This window comes from Lacerta agilis, chromosome 4 (genome assembly GCF_009819535.1).
Source record: "Lacerta agilis isolate rLacAgi1 chromosome 4, rLacAgi1.pri, whole genome shotgun sequence".
Taxonomy (NCBI): Eukaryota; Metazoa; Chordata; class Lepidosauria; order Squamata; family Lacertidae; genus Lacerta; species Lacerta agilis.
This window is the reverse complement of record NC_046315.1, coordinates 6,918,658-6,930,941: the sequence shown is the minus strand read 5'-3', so window position 1 is coordinate 6,930,941 and position 12,284 is coordinate 6,918,658. Positions and strand designations below refer to the sequence as shown.

The 12,284-nt window shown below is 50.0% G+C and overlaps 1 protein-coding gene across 1 annotated transcript in view; it reads left to right on the top strand.

Moving 5' to 3' along the window:
• ARHGEF17 (Rho guanine nucleotide exchange factor 17) overlaps positions 1-12,284 on the top strand; it is a 97,343-nt gene that overhangs the window by 52,238 nt on the left and 32,821 nt on the right. The window contains exon 6 of the mRNA XM_033145967.1: positions 10,571-10,747. Within this exon, the coding sequence (XP_033001858.1) occupies positions 10,571-10,747 (177 nt within the window). The remainder of the gene's footprint in view (positions 1-10,570; positions 10,748-12,284) is intronic.

The following is a 12,284-nucleotide window of genomic DNA, read 5'->3' as shown; positions in this document are numbered from 1 at the left end:
ACCCCTTCCTTCCTTCCTTCCTTCCTTCCTTCCTTCTCCCTCTTTCTTTCACTCTCTGTCACCCCTGAACACAGCGGAGGTGGGGGGCGGCAGCGGAGGGATGCTGCTGGTTGCTCCCCGCCAACCCCATTCACCCAAGCAGGCTTGTTTTTGCGATCGGGGTTGGCGGGGAAGAACCAGCAGTATCCCTCAGCCTTCCCCCCCCCCCCAGCCTTTTAGAGGAGGAAAAGAATTTTTTCCCTGTTTTTCCTCCTCTAAAAACGAGGTGCGCCCTATGGAGCAAAAAATGTGGTACATAGTTTGAATTCCCTCCCCCCTCACTTTGTGCTTTCTTCAGAAATCACTTTCGCTACTGAATCCCCTCTGTCATTCCTTATAATCATTTTTCTCTACATTCCCAATAGCTTAATAGTCTAACAGCTTGGGTTAAATTAATCCTGCTAATGCAGTTAATTGTTTACAAAAAATAAATAAAATTAAAATGATGATCGTCTTCCAAAGCAATGCCTGATGATTGTCTTTATTCCGAACTTAAAAATGGAAAGTGTAATTCTGGGTGGTCAACAAACGAGGTTCAAAGACTCTCACAAGGCAAATCTTTAAAAATGTAGTATAACCACCAACAACTGGGAAACACTGGCCTGCGAGCACTCCAGTTGGAGAACAGCCTTGACCAAAGGTGTCGTGGGCTTTGAAGACGCTCGAACTCAGGACACAAGGGAGAAACGTGCTAAGAGGAAGGCACGCTTGGTAAACCCTCACCGTGATCAACTCCTGCCCGGAAACCTATTTCTCCACTGTGGAAGGGCGTGTGGGTCCAGAATTGGCCTCCACAGTCACTTACGGACTCACTGTTAAAACCGTGTTCATGGAGGACAATCTTACTCAGCTATGAGTAATCGCCAAAGAAGAAGACTCTGCTTTTGAAATATAAATTCCTGGGATCTAGCCTCCCTTGACTGCAGGCCTGTGGCCAAAGAGATCTTAGGGATTTGCCAAAGACACAGCACCGACTTCCAATATTCGATGACAGGTCCTTCCCGCTCTACGAGGGATCGCCAGAGAAGAAGACAGCCAGACCAAGACAGATGAGGGCCTTTGCCGCGACTCCAGTGGGTTTTTATTTATTTCTTTGTTTTGAAAGAAAGCAACCCGTGCTTCCGTGCCGTTTGGAGAGAGCGTGTGGGAGAGAGCTTTGTAGGATCGACGTCTTTTCGGAAAATGCCAAGCCTTTAATCCAGCAGGAAGCTTCTTTGCATCTGGAGAGAATGAGGAATCTGCCATTTCCTTCCACACAAACACACACAACACTTTTAGGCGTGTATGAAACCATCTCCGTTAGGGTTGCTATCCTTTCCCTCTCCCCTCTCTCTTCTGGCCCTGCTCCTGTGCCATTAACCAGCATCTGGACACGTGCAGAAATACAGCAGGTAGGAATCTGCCTTCGAAATTTGCCAGGGGACAGCCGCTCTCCCTCCTGGCTCAACCTACCTCGCAGGGCTGTTGTTGTAATGAATCAGATCTAAGTTAGGGGCTGTTCAGAGACCCACGGTGTTTTATGAGTTAATGGGCTCCCCAGTTTGAGTGGCAGATACCCCTTGGGAGGCGGGACATTCCGCTCTTTAAAAGGAGGGAGCAGCCGTTAACGTGAGGAGAGAGTGGTGACTGGAAGAAGGAGGGTGTGGGGCCAGGTTAGGTTTAGGTTAGGTTAGGATCCTTGAAGATGTGTATTTGTTGCTGAAAGAGTTTACACTGTTATGAAACTAAGCTTATGAACCATCACTGAAACCGTTATGTTCTGTAAGAAATAAAGACCTCTTTTATTGTTGAGCTAAGAAAATATCGTCGTTCATTTGGTCCAGCGAGTTATATAGGCTCTTGAGGAGGTGAACTCAGGGAAAGGACAAAACTAAACTGAAGGGTGATAGTTTGTGTCTTGGAGTTCCCTCAGGAGGGGCTAGCGGGCGGAAACCCTGGTATTGCCACGGAGTTGCTAAGAGGGCTCAGCTAACTGATATAGTGAGGGATCTAGTGAAAGAGAGACCCCGAACTGTAGGCAAAGGAGAGGTTAACCCCTGAAGCCCTGAGCAGAGGATATAACCGGCCACGGCCGCTGGACAGGAAAACTCCCGTTACTAAGGGATCCCCAGATTATAGATAAAAGGGGATTGAAATAACAGACGGACCTCAGAGGGACAGGTGGGATGGATTGTAGTTTGACCCAGAACACCTGATTAAAAATTCACTTAGTAACGAGGGGAGAGTCTGAAGTGGAGGTTCGTCGCAGGGGGGGGGGGAGGTAAATGAGATGGTGGGCAGAGCTACGTACGCCACCTTGAGCTCCTTGGAGGAAAAAGGTGGTGAATAAATAAAAGACATTTCCAGCCCCTGCCATTGGAGATTGAACCCAGGACAATTTAGGCCCAAATTAGACACGCTACCATTGAGCTACTGCCCTTTGGCTCCTTTATCCTGGTGTGGCGGCAAGTGATGGGAGGAACTTCACTTGCAAAAGGCGGTTAGAACAGGACCAGCAAAAGAGAGCAGCTTGATGGGTTTTCCGAGGCCAGCTTTCTGGTTTTGCAGGGCTGGTCACTTCCTGCCTCCCTCCTCTCCCCGGCCTGGATAATTTCAGGTTTTGAATCTGGACCAGGTTAGTGCTTCCTTGAGTTATAGATCATTTCTGCAGGGTATACTCACCTTAAATATATGGCTCGTCCCAGACATAACACTGTCCGCTAGAAATGTGGGTCTTGTGAAACACTTCACGGATTCCTACTATATAAACATATGTGTACATGCTATATATTTATAGCTGTGTATAAAAAGATAAGCTAACAAACATTTGCGGGCAGTTTTTAAGAGGCTTGGTGGGAAACGTCTGAAGTTCTCAGCTGGCGAAGTTTGCCTTTTGACCCTACACTTTTATCGGCAAAAGTTGCAATTGAGACATAGGTAAAGGGACCCCTGACCATTAGGTCCAGTCGTGGACGACTCTGGGGTTGTGGTGCTTATCTTGCTTTACTGGCCGAGGGTGCCAGCGTTCAGCTTCCGGGTCATGTGGCCAGCATGACTAAACCGCTTCTGGCGAACCAGAGCAGCTCACGGAAACACCGTTTACCTTCCCGCCACAGTGGTACCTATTTATCTACTTGCACTTTGACGTGCTTCCAAACTGCTAGGTTGGCAGGAGCTGGGACCGAGCAACGGGAGCTCACTCCGTCGCGGGGATTCGAACCACCGACCTTCTGATCGGCAAGCCCTAGGCTCTGTGGTTTAACCCACAGCGCCACCTGCATCCCAGATTGAGACATATGGGGGGAATTCTGTATGCGACGCACCATTCACTTGTGACATTTGTTGCGATGGTATCCACTGGCTTAGATGGCTTCGAGAAGAGAGGTCATGGGACGGAGGGACCCCCAGAAGATTTCTTCTGTTAGTTACGATATCAAAATGGAGCACCCGTATTCAGGAGCAGTATAGCCACGAATACGTGACGCTGGGAACTAGCAGCAAGGGAGTGCTGTGGCTTTCGTGCCCTGCTTGTGGCTTTCTCAGAAGCCAGCTGGCTTGCCCCGTTGGAAACTGGGTGCAGGGCAAAAGCGCTCAGTTGGCTGGCAGCAAGAGTGAGGAACCTCTGGCCATCCAGATGTTGCTGTGAACCTCTGGCCAGTGCTCAGGGATGACGATGATGAGCTCAAGGAGACTCACCTAGCACCTTCGTTAAATCCCTCTGGGAGCCAGGCAAAAGCATCCCTCTTCTCCCAGGCCTGGGCACCACAATTTGAGAAAGGTATTGGCAAGCTGGAAGGTGTGCAGAGGATGACCAAGGGTCTGGAAACCAAGCCTGATGAGGAACGGTTGAAGGAGCTGGGTATGTTTAGCCTGGAAAAAAAGACACGGAGAGGAGATAGGATAGCCATCGTCAAATATCTCAAGGGCTGCCGCATGGAGGATGGAGCAAGCTTGTTTTCTCCTGCTCTGGAAGGTAGGACTCGAACCCATGGCCTCAAGTTACAAGAAAGGAGATTCCGACTAAACATCAGGAACAACTTTCTGACAGTAAGAGCTGTTCGGCAGTGGAAGGGTCTCCCTCGGGAGGTTGTGAACTCTCCTTCCTTGGTGCTTGTTAAGCAGAAGTTGGATGGCCGTCTGCCATGGATGCTTTAGCTGAGATTCCTGCATTGCATGGGGTTGGACTAGATGACCCCTGGTGTCCCTTCCCACTCTACAATTCTAGGATTCTAGGATTTGGGTAAGTCTTTTAAACTGTGGGTGGGCTATTGTTTGTTATTATGGTACATATTAAGGCTGGGATAGCTCCGTCGGTAGAGCACAAGACTCTTAAATCTCAGGGCTGTGGGTTCGAGTCCCATGTTGGGCAAAGGCTTCCTGCCTTGCGTGGGGTCAGACTAGATGGACCGCAGGTTTCCCACGCATGGCTTACCAGCAAATGTCACAACGTTTTAGACGTTTCCCTCCGAGCCTCCTTCGATTTTACACACTGCGAGCAAATGTCAGAACCCGTGGAATTCCTGGCATTTGAAGCCGCGAGAGAGAGAAATTCCCCAAGCAAGTTTCTAGGAAGCCACGTTCCCTTGGGGGGCGGAGAGGAGCGTTCAGTTGGGAAGGAGGATGGGATGAATCTCATTTCCGGCTTACATGAGAGAAAGAGAGAGAGAGAAAGTGCACTGCAGAGAGAACTGAGAAAAAGCAGGGCTCTTTTTGGCAGGTTCTCATGAACCATACGTCAGGAGACTTCCTAATATGCTGGCGAGGGGAGGGTGTATCTGGAAAGGCTGAGGCACGCTTGGAAGGTGCCCCCAGAAGTCTCCCTGTCGGGCCGCGTTGCCAACATCACAAATGCCTGCCCAGGTTCTGTCTGCTGACCCTCAGTCCTCCCTGATTGATATACCCATCCACCCCATTGGCACCGAAAAACCACCAATTACTCGTGAGCTCCATCGCTCTGCACTTACCTCCGGGCCATTAACCAGCCAGTTTTATTTGCTCTTCCCGTGATGGATAGCCCGAGAGGAGGGAGGCAGGCAGCCCCTTCTCCTGGCCCTGCCTTCGTTCTTTGCTTCCAGGGAGCAGCTCGGACGCCATTCCAACCCACCCCACCCCCGGCCGGCACCGTTGCGCTCCAGGAACGGTGTGCAGGTTTTTTTTTGGAATCGGGTATAAGGAAAGCAGCTAGGGCTGCAGAGAGAGATGGATGCACCCACAGAAATGCTAAAGACCTCAAGCATGGCTCGGTGACGGAGAATACGCCTAAGGAACGGAGGAGGGATTTGGGATTCAGTATGCATTTGCAGAGGGACGCGGGTGGCGCTGTGGGTTAAGCCACAGAGCCTAGGGCTTGCTGATCCGAAGGTCGGCGGTTCGAATCCCCGCAATGGGGTGAGCTCCTGTTGCTCGGTCCCTGCTCCTGCCCACCTAGCAGTTCGAAAGCACATCAAAGTGCAAGTAGATAAATAGATACCGCTCTGGCAGGAAGGTAAACGGCGTTTCCGTGCGCTGATCTGGTTCACCAGAAGCGGTTTAGTCATGCTGGCCACATGACCCGGAAGCTGTACGCCTGCTCCCTTGGCCAGTAACGCGAGATGAGCGCCGCAACCCCAGAGTCGGACACGACTGGACCTAATGGTCAGGGGTCCCTTTACTACCTTTAACTATGCATTTGCAGAGCTACCTGCGTCACACTTTCCAGCGTCAATGGGCAAATCGAAACCCGGGATCCTTTCACAAGTTGTGCTCCTTTGAATTCCGCAGTGCAGTTTTCTGGCCAAAAAGCGTGTGAATAAAGGCGTTTGGTCCAGGGTCAAATGAGCTTGTAAATGCATATATAACCGTGAAAATAGCCTGCCCCAATTCATTACATTTGGGGAAATCGCTTTGCAAAAACGTATGTGTGAGGCTAAACTGCATAGAAAAATGTGAGTAAGTTTGGAGAAATTGGCGGCAAAACGCTGACGAGTTCACAAGGGCCTATTTCTTTTAATTGATTTATTACCAGGAGGAAAGTGCAAACCTAACAATGAAGAAGTCAGAGATTTTTTAAAAAATGTCACCCCCACCTAGATGAGAAGGACAAAAGTACAAAGTAACAGCGCGGCTCCGAAGAGACTCATTCAAAGATTCCCATTGCAAATAATAACATTTTATATAAAAAAATAAAAGTATTCTCCATGGGAGTTGCATGATTAAAGGTTTTATATACAGTGTTACCTTGGTTCTCAAACTTAATCCGTTCTGAAAGTCCGTTCCAAAACCAAAGCATTCCAAAACCAAGGCGCGCTTCTCCATAGAAGTTAATGCAAAATGGATAAATCCATTCCAGACTTTTAAAAACAACCCCTAAAACAGCAATTTAACATGAATTTTACTATCTAACGAGACCATTGATCCATAAAATGAAAGCAGTAAACAATAAACTGCAGTCACACAATCAATCAATCAATCAATCAGTAACTGAACTGGTTCCACACAGTCACAAAAACAAAAACGCAAAATAAATAGCAAAAACAGACAGGCCTCAGCGTAACACTCAAAACGGAAGTGTGGCACTCAAATCGGAAGAGTAACACTCAAAACGGAGCAAAAGGGTTCTCAATCCGGAACACTTACTTCCGGGTTTGCAGTGTTTGGGTTCGAAGTTGTTTGAGTACCAAGGCGTTTGAGAACCAAGGTGCCACTGTACTCTTAAATGACCCAGACATTTGCATCTACAGAAGTCATAAGGACTTGGGGGAGGGAAGGAATCGCAAACTAATGAGATAATTCCAGTTACAGGTGGGTAGCCGTGTTGGTCTGCCATAGTCAAAACAAAATTGAAAATTCTTTCTAGTAGCACCTTAGAGACCAACTGAGTTTGTTCCTGGTATGAGCTTTCGTGTGCATGCACACTTCTTCAGATACACTGAAACAGAAGTCACCAGATCCTTAAATATAGTGGGGGAGTGGGGAGGGGTATTACTCAGAAGGGTGGTGGGAATGGGTGATAGGCTGATAAGTGTGGAAAACCTGATGACGACTCTAAACGGCTGCAATTAGTCTTGCAGGGAAAGGCAAGGGGTGAGATGGCTAAAGATAGCTTTGTTATGTATAATGAGATAAGAATCCAATGTCTTTGTTCAAACCAGGTTTCTCCATGGTTTTAAGTTTGGTGATTAGTTGCAATTCAGCCACTTCTCTTTCCAGTCTATTTCTGAAATTTCTTTGTATTAAGACAGCTACTTTGAGATCTTTTATAGAATGCCCTGGGAGATTGAAGTGTTCTCCTACTGGTTTCTCTGTCTTGTGATTCCTGATATCAGATTTATGTCCATTTATCCTTTGGCGTAGGGTTTGGCCTGTTTGTCCAATATAGAGAGCTGAAGGGCACTGTTGGCATTTGATTGCATACACAATGTTGGAAGATGAGCAATTAAATAGTCCTGAGATGGTGTGTTTGATGTTGTTGGGACCAGTAATGGTGTTATCCGGGTTTATGTGGCAGCAAAGTTGGCATCTGGGTTTATTGCAGGCTCTGGTACCAGTGTCCATGTTGAGTCCTGTTTTTGTATTATTGTGGGTGAGGAGCTGTTTGAGATTGGGTGGCTGTTTGTAGGCGGTGAAGGGTCTTCCTCCCAGAGCTTGAGAAAGAGAACTGTCATTGTCTAGGAGAGGTTGTAGATCTCTGATGATGCGTTGTACAGTGGTACCTCGCAAGACGAATGCCTCGCAAGACGAAAAACCCGCTAGACGAAAGGGTTTTTCGATTTTTTAGGTGATTCACAAAACGAATTTTTTAATGGCCGTGACTCGCAAAACGAATCGTCTTGCGCGGTACCACTTTAAGAAAAAGCCGGAACCTGCTGCTGCAAGGAGAGCGGCAGCAGTGGCGGGAACCGGAAGCGGCAGCTCGCCTCCTCCCACCGTAGAGGCTCACAAGTTCCAAGGTGGAGCAGCCGAGCCTACCCTCGGCTCCCGAGCCTGCCCTTTGCTCCCCGCAAACCCCAGAACACTCACCGCTCCGGGAGGGAGGAGGTAGGTCCGGCGCTATTTTAGCCTCGGCTTCTCCCTTACTGCGGCCCCTGCTCCCCACACCCAGCTTTCTCCAGCTGCCGCCGCTCACCCTGCTTGCTCCGCTGGCTTCTCCCGCCGTGGATCCTGCTCCCCGCTTGCTCCCCTGGCTTCTCCCGCCGTGGATCGTGTCCCCCGCTTGCTTTTCTGGCTTCCCACTGCGTTCCCTGCTTGCTCCGATGGCTTCTCCCGCCGTGGATCCTGCTCCCTGCTTGCTTTCCTGGCTTCTCCCGCCGTGGATCGTGTCCCCCGCTTGCTTTGCTGGCTTCCCACTGCGTTCCCTGCTTGCTCCGATGGCTTCTCCCGCCGTGGATCCTGCTCCCTGCTTGCTTTCCTGGCTTCTCCCGCCGTGGATCGTGTCCCCCGCTTGCTTTTCTGCCTTCCCACTGCGTTCCCTGCTTGCTCCGATGGCTTCTCCCGCCGTGGATCCTGCTCCCTGCTTGCTTTCCTGGCTTCTCCCGCCGTGGATCGTGTCCCCCGCTTGCTTTTCTGCCTTCCCCCGCTATGGATCGTGTCCCCCGCTTGCTTTTCTGCCTTCCCACTGCGTTCCCTGCTTGCTCCGATGGCTTCTCCTGCCGTGGATCCTGCTCCCTGCTTGCTTTCCTGGCTTCTCCCGCCGTGGATCGTGTCCCCCGCTTGCTTTTCTGCCTTCCCCCGCTATGGATCGTGTCCCCCGCTTGCTTTTCTGCCTTCCCACTGCGTTCCCTGCTTGCTCCGATGGCTTCTCCCGCCGTGGATCCTGCTCCCTGCTTGCTTTCCTGGCTTCTCCCGCCGTGGATCGTGTCCCCCGCTTGCTTTTCTGCCTTCCCCCGCTATGGATCGTGTCCCCCGCTTGCTTTTCTGGCTTCCCACTGCGTTCCCTGCTTGCTCCGATGGCTTCTCCTGCCGTGGATCCTGCTCCCTGCTTGCTTTCCTGGCTTCTCCCGCCGTGGATCGTGTCCCCCGCTTGCTTTTCTGCCTTCCCCCGCTATGGATCGTGTCCCCCGCTTGCTTTTCTGCCTTCCCACTGCGTTCCCTGCTTGCTCCGATGGCTTCTCCCGCCGTGGATCCTGCTCCCTGCTTGCTTTCCTGGCTTCTCCCGCCGTGGATCGTGTCCCCCGCTTGCTTTTCTGCCTTCCCCCGCTATGGATCGTGTCCCCCGCTTGCTTTTCTGGCTTCCCACTGCGTTCCCTGCTTGCTCCGATGGCTTCTCCTGCCGTGGATCCTGCTCCCTGCTTGCTTTCCTGGCTTCTCCCGCCGTGGATCGTGTCCCCCGCTTGCTTTCCTGGCTTCTCCCGCCGTGGATCCTGCTCCCCGCTTGCTTTCCTGGCTTCCCCCGCTATGGATCGTGTCCCCCGCTTGCTCTCCCCGCTCACCGGTCGCTCTGCCGCTTGCTCTGCCGCTCGCTTTCCCCGCTCGCCGGCAGGAGGCTTGGACTTTTTTCCCATAGGAACGCATTGTTTAAATTTCAATGCATTCCTATGGGAAACCGTGCTTCGCAAGACGAAATTTCCGCAAGACGAAAAGACTTGCGGAACGAATTAATTTCGTCTTGCGAGGCACCACTGTACTGTTTTAACTTGGGAGCTGTATGTGATGACTAGTGGTGTTCTGTTATTTTCTTTTTTGGGTCTGTCTTGCAGCAAGTTCTCTTTGGGTATCAGTCTGGCTCTGTCGATCTGTTGTTTAACTTCATCAGGTGGATATTTTAGTTCTAAAAAGGTTTGCTGTAGATCTCTTAGGTGAGAGTCTCTGTCTGTAGAGTTGGAACAGATGCGGCTGTAACGTAGGGCCTGGCTATATACAATGGATTGTTTGGTATGTTTGGGATGGTAGCTAGAAGCATGTAGATATGTTTGTCGGTCAGTTGGTTTATGGTATAAGGTGGTGTCTATGTGTCCATCCTGTATTTTTATAGTAGTGTCCAAAAAGTGTATTTCTTGCATAGATTGGTTCATAGTTAGGTTGATGGTGGGGTGAAAGTCATTGAATGTCTTGTGGAAGGTGTCCAGGGTCTGTTGACCATGTGTCCAGATAATAAAAATATCATCAATGTAACGCAGGTACAAGAGAGGTTTGAGTGGGTAGGAGTTTAGGAAACGTTGTTCTAAATCTGCCATGAAGATGTTGGCATACTGTGGGGCCATGTGGGTGCCCATTGCTGTGCCGTTGATGAGATAATGTGGAGCAAATTTGACATTTCTGCCCAGGCAGGTTCTGCAGTATATATATACAGTGGTTCCTCGGGTTACATACACTTCAGGTTACACACACTTCAGGTTACAGACTCCGCTAACCCAGAGATAACGCTTCAGGTAAAGAACTTTGCTTCAGGATAAGAACAGAAATCGTGCTCTGGCGGCGCATCGGCAGCGGGAGGCCCCATTAGCTAAAGTGGTGCTTCAGGTTAAGAACAGTTTCAGGTTAAGAATGGACCTCCGGAAAGAATTAAGTACTTAACCAGAGGTACCACTGTATATCCATTTCCCGCTCTAATTACCGCTGCGCTTTCTCCCACCAGGACCTTCTGAAACACACGCCCGAAGCCCACCCGGACCACCCGTTTCTGATGGAAGCTCAGAGGAGCATCAAACAGGTGGCTGAGAGGATCAACAAAGGGATGAGGAGCGCCGAAGAGGTAGAACGAAACGCCCGGATAGTGCAAGAGATTGAGTCGCATATAGAAGGAATGGAGGACGTAAGATTTGGCAAGATGCTTTCTTGAATGTGGGCTTCTTTTGGGGGGGAGGAGTAGGGGGAGTAGGGGGTAGGGATACATCTATGTACACATTGGGTGGGTGGGGGGGGGGCTTCTCTGCTGAGGACAACATCAGCCAGATGTCAGGGGTCAGGTTCCAATAGCGGGCCAGTCTTACTGCACAAACCCAAACACACACGTGGAAACAGAGGTCCGTACATTTAACTCTTAGTAAATCCACTCACCTTTTTTCTCCCTTTTTTATCGTTGAGGTTTGTAAGCAAGCCTTTCCCAACACTCTTTACCTACCCTAATTGCGAACACCGCAAACGTCCGGGGGGCGGGGCGGGGAAGGACACACTGTTTTCTCGCGAGAGAACAGAGAGGCCCTTTTGGGCGTCATGATCTTGCACAATTTCGTGCCAAGATCTTGCCTTGAAAAAGCGTTTTCCCTACCCGAAAAAAGGGTGCGGGGTGGGGTGGGGGGCTGCAATCTTGTGCGGCACCCCAAAACATGCGTGCAAGCATGGCTCTGAAAAATGTGCATCTTTTGGGTACTGTGATCTCGCATGGATCACATGACTCATGCAGGTGCGTGGGCAGGAAGATGCACCCCCCGTTTTGGGGACTCGAGGTGTTGGAGGGAATGCGGTTGTACGAAAAGCACTTAGCAACCTCAGCTGAAGAATGCCAGTAAGGCTGAACAGAAAGCCTTTTGGCTATTTAAAGCCTCAAACTTCAAAATGCAATTACATCCCCCCCCCCAATTTTTTTTTGCATGTATGCAGTTACAAAGTTCGTTGCATATTTGCAAGGAGCACAAGTCTGCTGCCAAATTTCTCCCTTGGCCTTCCTTCTTGCAGAGGAAGGAGCAGAAATTACACACTTGGCACCAAAGCTCTTTCCCCACCCACTTGGTGATGGGAAGGAGACCCTGAGGGCTGGACGGAATTCAGCTTCATCTAGCTTACCTACCCCTGGTGTAAATGAATCTGGAAATGTACATGTTCATTGTTCTTTCAGACGCTTATTTCGGACTACCCTAGGTTTCCATCATTCTGTCAAGACATTTGGGCTCCTTTCAGCCAGAGACAGAGCCGTGTGCAAAGAGAGATGGAGACTGGAAATTTACCATATTTTTCGCTCCATAAGACACACTTTTTTCCTTCTAAAAAGTAAGGGGAAATGCCTGTGCATCTTATGGAGCGAATGTGTGGTCGATCGCTGGCTCTCTTGCCCAGGCCTCCATTGTTGAATGTTCTGCAGACGGAGGCTGTTTGTTTCCCAGCGACATGTGACTGGCTGATTAGATTATCTGTCTGGAAACTGTAGAAACGGCTCCCTTTCCTTTCCTAAAGCAGCTGCAGAACTGTGAGTTGAACCCCATAAAAACAGGATTTTTTCCCTTTGCAAAGTAAGCTCAACAACTTTGAGCTGATCCTCAAAAAAACAGGGCTTTTCCCTTTGCAAAAGAAGCTGCACAACCGTGAGCTGATCCCCCCCAAAAATGGGGCTCCCCCCCTTTCCTCCAGTGTGG